This window comes from Pygoscelis adeliae, unplaced genomic scaffold, assembly GCF_000699105.1.
Source record: "Pygoscelis adeliae isolate BGI_AS28 unplaced genomic scaffold, ASM69910v1 Scaffold197, whole genome shotgun sequence".
In the NCBI taxonomy this organism is placed as follows: domain Eukaryota; kingdom Metazoa; phylum Chordata; class Aves; order Sphenisciformes; family Spheniscidae; genus Pygoscelis; species Pygoscelis adeliae.
The window spans coordinates 505,815-512,572 of NW_008825105.1; the positions used below are offsets into that span (position 1 = coordinate 505,815).

Consider the following 6,758-nt stretch of genomic DNA (forward strand, 5'->3'; position numbering starts at 1 on the left):
AATGCTCCAGGCACCCCGTGGCTGCATTTGCTAGCCACCTCTTTGTCCACGGGATAAATCATTGTCGGGGGGGTTTTTTCTTGCTGGCTGAAACCTTGCACAGCATGTCGCTGCAGGCGGCCTGTCCGTAACAAGTCAGGGTGTGTTTGTGCTCTCTGACAAGAGTCTTCGGCAGAAGACTTTGAGGCTATTTAGATCTCATGAGGGCTGGCAGTTTGCAGGAAACCACAATCTGGCATGAAGCAATGGTCCTTGACTGTTTGAGTAGGGGTTGGGTTCTGTAAATCTCATGTTGGTTTGGAAGATTTATTGCCTAGCAAATTCTGTTTACATACTTTTTAATGGGGAGAATGCAGGGATATGAGAGAGAGTTATTTCTGTGTTTCTTCTTGAATAACATGACCTTTAAAAGAATCTGTAACTTCACTTAACGGATGCTCTTAGGAAAGGCAGCTGTGATTGGGACTAAGTTATACCCATGTTTTGCGTGACGGTGACTCAATGTTGGAGAGCAGCTCTGTCTGACACTGTTTAAATGACAGAGCAGACTAGAAGGAGCAACAAAAGACCTGTCTGTTTATATATCTTTAAGAGCTGGAGCAGTATGAAAGAAGGTGCTATAACAGTCTTGCCATCACAGCCTGACTTCCTATTGAAAAAGAACCTTGAACTGCCAACTAAGCTGCCTGCTTAGCTGCCAGAATAGTTTATGGCTATGAGGAATTGGTGCACCCTAGCAAAATGCAGCTGCTTCTGGGCAGTAGCATTTCTAACAATATCATTCAACACTTCAGGATGAAAAATGGAGTTGAAGTAACTAGAGAAATACCTTGGCTGAAACTGGAAGGAAATACCGGTGTGCTGCATGTGCACAGCTCGGCTGAAGTACATCAGTCTTTTTTGATAGTGGCAGCTCTTACTATCCTGTGAAATAATCTTTAAAGCCTGGAAAATATTCAGGAACATAAATAATACTTTCCCTTTTGAAATGTAATTCAAGTATTGTTTGACTGATTTCAGTGTCGAATGATTTCTATTTTGTATTTCATTGAAGGTGCTATTAAAATCCCAACTGTTTCCGTATCTCCAGAGGACTTGAATACAGCTGCCATGGCAGAATTTGGGAATTACATTCGGGAAGGTACTAAACTTTCATTCTTAGCGATCTCTGCTGCTCAATTTTATTTTCGTAAACAAATTGAAGAGAGTATATATGGTTCTTGAATAGAATGGAACAGATTTTTATTTGTTTTTCCTCAAGAAAGGACTGGCAAAAATGGCGTGTGTAGGTCACCTCTGCAACAGTGTACTTTGGTGTAGCAATGGGCAAAGCTAGAACAGAGAAGGTTCAAATGTCTTTTTGCAATGGTGGTTTTTGGTCCTTAAGATGGTTAAATGACCTTGCCATTAAGAAAAAAAAAAAAAGGAAGACTATCCCCGCTTCAGCCTGCTTTTGGCAGTCCCGTCATTGCTACCTGCAAAACAGCTGCAGCACTGGTGAACAACAGTTCCTGGTTTTGCTTAGGAAAGTCTTAAATACAAAGTGAGATGGATTGGTGGAAGTCTGAGAACGAAGCTGCACATCTGCTTCCTGAAGCAAATTTGTTGCGGTCAGTCTTATTTACAGTGCTCCCCTTGAGGCTAAATAGATGACTACTCTATGGAGTATATAATGATAAAACTGGACATTATTGTTAATTTTTTTTCATGTGTTTTTAATTTTTTTCTTAACAGTCTTCCCGGCTGTATTTTCTTCAAAGTTCGTTCAACATGAAATTGTTGGGAAATACAGCCATCTCTTTACTGTTCAGGGTTCTAACCCTGAAATGATGCCCTATATGCTGCTTGCACACATGGATGTTGTGCCTGCTCCCCCAGAGGGCTGGGATTTCCCTCCTTTCTCAGCTGCAGAGCATGAAGGTTTCATCTATGGACGAGGAACGCTGGATAACAAAAACTCTGCCATAGTACGTCGTCTTGGTAATATCATTTCAGAGAGATACAAAGCCTGAAAAAGGCAGATTGGAGGAATCTATTCTCTTGAGATTTACTATATTGTCTCTCTTACCCTTCTTTAAATGCAGGATGTTAGTGATAAATTCCTAAGCCCTGCAGTTTTCTCCCAGCTTTTCCTAGAGATGAAGTGGAGTGGTCTTCTATTACTGAAGAAAGCAGAGTTAAAGCTCTTAGAAGATACAGAAAAACGTTCACAGATGCAGATGTATTTGGTTAAATGCCATATTTAAATTTTATGTCGAATGCTGTGTTTGAAACCAGGGATAGACCTTTTACTTTTTCCCAGGTGTCATATGGGCATTCAAAGCCAAACTTGGCCCTTTGAAAAGGCCTGAGTTTCAAAATAAACAATGTTTATTTAATATTATAGTCAAATAACCTTGTATCTTTTATTATCTAGTCTGTGGCAGAACTAAGAGCTGTTGTACTAAGTACATTTGGGAGGAATAAAGGACAAAAAAAGATGGATCTGTGAAGGATTTCTCATTTGGGAAAAGGTTGATGGAAAAATTAATAAGGAAAACAGTCCTTTGTGACTTGCAAGGATTACTTCCATGACAGCCCTGTATTTAAATTTAAACAGATGTTTAGCAAACAAGTGTCACAGATGCTGTGGCTGCTTGTTACAGCATAGGCCGTACTCCTAGAAAGTTTCTTCAAGTTGTTTAATCATCAATTTCAAAGCCTTGCAACTTAAAATTTTGTTTTGGTGCTTCCTTCTGCTGTGAACTGCACAATAACTTCACAAACGCACAATAAAAATCAAAAATTTCAGTGAACACAGCAAAAATGGGTGCTGACAAGGTAGAAGCGATATAATTTCTGCTGAAATGTAAAAAATTAACTAGCTTAAAGTGAAAAAAACAGGTGAGATGGAAAAATGCGCCAAATGGTAGATTTCATTTCTCATTCTTCAGATTAAGTTTCTTGTTCTGTTTCTGTCGTCTTAGCACTTTCTGTACAAAACATACCGCTTATTAAAATAAATGGATTTGGTAGCTCAAGTCAGAGCCAAACTGTGTGTAGGATAGCCAGTTTAAAGGAACAGTGAATTCCTTGGATAATTATAACTTGCTTCCTGTGCAGTTTGTCACTGACTTCATCAGTCGCAAGAACAAGCCTACGCTGTATTTTGTGTATGTACACTGACACTGCGTAGCACACTAAGTCTTAAGCATTATTGACCAAGTATATTGCAGTGTGTTTTCCAGAGAATATGAATATAACCAGTAGGAGTTGTAGAAATAAAAGCTCAACTGTGAACAGGACAAAGTTTCCTTAAGGGCTCTGAATGTATCATATTTCTTTTATGTTACATTGCCGCCTTTTACATTTATTCTCCTTACTAACACACAAGAATAGTACAATACATTCTGCTTCTTTTTTCTGCAGGGTATTCTGCAAGCTCTAGAATTTTTGCTGAGAAGAAATTACAGACCCCGCAGATCTTTCTATGTTGGCATTGGACATGATGAAGAGGTATTTTCTTTCATTTCATCAAAACAACTAGTTGTTTGCATTGTTCCTGTATGTAACAAGGCTTAATTTTTGAACATTGTTTAACTAGAAAGTCTTTCCTGTTTTTCTTGGTTATGCGGGTAGATACTGTGTCAGGCACGTGGTCATAGTTATATATTGATTGTTTGGCTTTAAGTGACATTGACAAAGGGTTTGGTGTGATGGGCAAAGAGAAAAGAAAACAGTAGAGTGTTATTTCAAATTCTTTTCTGCATGGAAGGTGCAGTAGGAGTCGCGTTTTGGAGTATATGTAATACATGAAAAGCTGGCCTAAGATATACATGGTTGTTCCAAATGATCAGGAAGAGCTAACAAAAGTATTCCACTTTTGTTGTGGGTATACCCACTAGTAAACAGTACAGAGAGACAGATGAGGTGGTTTTGTTTATTCATTTTCAAAATATAAAGACAAAGAATTGTTAATAGTTAAAATGAATACCTCTTTAAAACGGCTAATTAATCTCTGGAGCTTATAGCTCTGAGATATCATTGTGTCCAAGAACCAGTAGGATACAGAGCAACATTCAGTGACTCGTGAATGAGAGCTTTCCTCAGTGTGGATATAAATTCATCTGCTGCTAGGCCATTAACAGCCTCCAATGAATTTTGCTAGGAAGAATCTTTTATCGACAGGTTGCTCTAGAGCTGTTCGTTAGGGGATTTCTTGCATTCCTTGCATTGTAGCACTGGTCACTGTCAACAGCAAAATGTTTTCCAGTGTTCTTCCTGATGGTGTGGCTTAATCTGACCAGTTCCTCTGCCTGGATTCTCACAGGTGTTTGGTCAGAAGGGAGCAATGAAGATTGCAGCTCTGTTGGAAGCTAGAGGAGTGAAACTTTCCTTCTTACTAGATGAGGGAAGCGCAATACTAGATGGCATCATTGCGGGAGTGAAGAAGCCAGTAGCTGTGTAAGTAAGAGAGAACACAGTTGACCATAATGAAAGTGATCCATTTTCAATAATTAATTTGTGAGGAATGACCTTGCTAATGTCAATAAAATACATTTTCAAGGCACGTAGCAGTGTTGATGTTGCTAAAGCTGCAGCAGTGGCACAAAGTGCAAGCAAAGGACCTTCAGCATTTGCTTGCTGTCCATCACAGCTGTGCTGACAAAAGCAGAATGTTCCACTTAGCTAGTGCAAGCATGTTAATTATATGCTGTAGAGTCTGCTCACCCAAGAAGCAGCCAAGACATCAGTCCTCCGAACATGTAGAGATTGTGTTAAGGATTTGTTGTTGCTGCTGCTTCGGTGTTTTTTATGATACTAAAAATATGCAGAGTAGTTCTTTTTACCTAGTCTGTGCGTGTGTGTTTGGAGTTGCATTAATCAAATCATTTATTTATTTATCTATTTATCATTGATCAGAATTGCTATCACAGAAAAGGGTTCAATAACACTGAACTTCACTGTGGAAAAAGAGCCAGGACATTCATCCTTTCCTCCTAAGGAGACAAGTATTGGCATTCTTGCAGCTGCGATGTCCAGGTGAGAGAGCTTCCCTGTCATCTTATGTTGCAGACAAGTCAGGCAGATTCCGAAGTTACTGATACGTGACTTTCTTTTTTAATATTTGTATTTAGAGTATTTTGCAAATTCCCCTTATATATTTGAAATTGAAGTTTGTAGCTCACTTTGCAGGGCAGAAATGCAATCCCCAGCAAAGGGACAATTGCCAAATGTCTGGAGTGTCTTTTCACTTCAGCTGTTCCTAGTGTCAGTTGATTCCTTAAAACCAAGGCAATGTCATGATGTCTATCATAATTTACTCTGTAGCGGTAGAGATTGCTTTGTTTGGGTCGCAGAATTTGTCTGGAATTTATCCTTGCCCATACCTGCTACCTCTAGCTGGTAATTATCCAAGCCAATAGACATGGTGTAAAGGCAGAATGTGACTGGGTAAATCATCTCATTACATGTCTGTGTAGATGTCAAATTGGCTAATAAATACTTATTTTAGAAAAACTTAATATGTACAGATGTGATGGATTTTGGTGTGATATTTTTATAGATTTCCATGTATTCTTTATAAGATTTTGGATTTTTTTCAGCTGTTCTTGAAAGGAAATCTTTGCATGTGACTGGAATGCCCAGAGATCTGTCACGGAGCTGTGCTCACAGATTTACTTACCAGGAGAGGAAAGTGTGATTGCACGTCAAATACATGGGATACTTTTCACAAACCAAATTCCTATCGACCTTCTGGAGCAATAATAGCCAGAGATTTTTTAAATTTCAAATGTTGATTTTCTTTGTCGTAGACTGGAGCAGAATCCCTTGCGCAATCTGTTTGGCCATGGGCCAGAACTCATGACTATGGAGCACCTTGCATCAGAGGTGAGGAAAGAACTGTAATTTCATTCTCCGATTTTCATATTAATAAGCGAAGAGTAACCCAGTATATGAATTTAGAGCACAGTTACATAGTTCCTGGAAAGGAGAAGACTTAAGCTGGCCTTTCTCCCAGATAATTGTTTCTGCTGGAATTGTTTCAACCATAGCCAAGTGACTACACTGTCTTCTTGAAAACTAGAAATTTTCTGATTTGGGGTTTTTGTTTCTTCCACTTAGTTCAGGTTTCCTCTCAATCTCATCATGAGCAACCTATGGCTGTTTTCACCTATTGTCAGCAGGTAAGAAAATACATCCTTGATGAACATTCCCAGCCTCTCACCCTTAAAAGATGAAGACCACTAGCTATTTCTGGTCTTCCCAGGAAATCAGTTACACCATTTTGTAGTTTAGACAATGTCAGTGCTTTACGGTTAATAACCACTTTGTTAATTGACTGGGTCATCATTCAGCTTATTGCCTATGTAATTGTGGTGCTTATGTTTTATCAATATTAAATGTCTTTGAAACTTTTTTTTTCTTTTTTGTAAGAGTTCTTGCCTGGAAACCTTCCACCAATGCCTTGATTCGAACTACTACAGCAGTCACGATGTTTAATGCGGGAATCAAGGTAGCTTCATTTTGATTTTTCTCCATGTAGTACAGTGCGGCAGTTGGGACATTTGGTTTCCACCTATTTATATCCAGTTATAAGATCAGTACCGGCCCTGATCTCAGACCCTGTGTGGTGTCACTACCAGTCTCCTTTTTACTTTAGGTGTGGCTTGGATTTAGCTACAGTTGAAAATTACTTCTCTCAGAAGCGTCTGATCTCTGTCACAAAAAGATCTCTGTAAACTAGTGTTAAGATTGTTTACATTTTTGGATGGACA

General features: G+C 38.9%; 1 protein-coding gene across 1 annotated transcript in view; it reads left to right on the forward strand.

The window, feature by feature from the left end:
• The first annotated feature begins 1,053 nt into the window (after positions 1-1,053).
• Positions 1,054-6,758, forward strand: part of PM20D1 (peptidase M20 domain containing 1) — an 11,148-nt gene continuing 5,443 nt past the window's right edge. The window contains exons 1-8 of the mRNA XM_009327352.1: positions 1,054-1,141; positions 1,735-1,967; positions 3,409-3,495; positions 4,310-4,443; positions 4,903-5,022; positions 5,796-5,871; positions 6,106-6,167; positions 6,418-6,496. Coding sequence (XP_009325627.1) covers positions 1,111-1,141; positions 1,735-1,967; positions 3,409-3,495; positions 4,310-4,443; positions 4,903-5,022; positions 5,796-5,871; positions 6,106-6,167; positions 6,418-6,496 — 822 coding nt within the window. The 5' untranslated portion in view covers positions 1,054-1,110. The remainder of the gene's footprint in view (positions 1,142-1,734; positions 1,968-3,408; positions 3,496-4,309; positions 4,444-4,902; positions 5,023-5,795; positions 5,872-6,105; positions 6,168-6,417; positions 6,497-6,758) is intronic.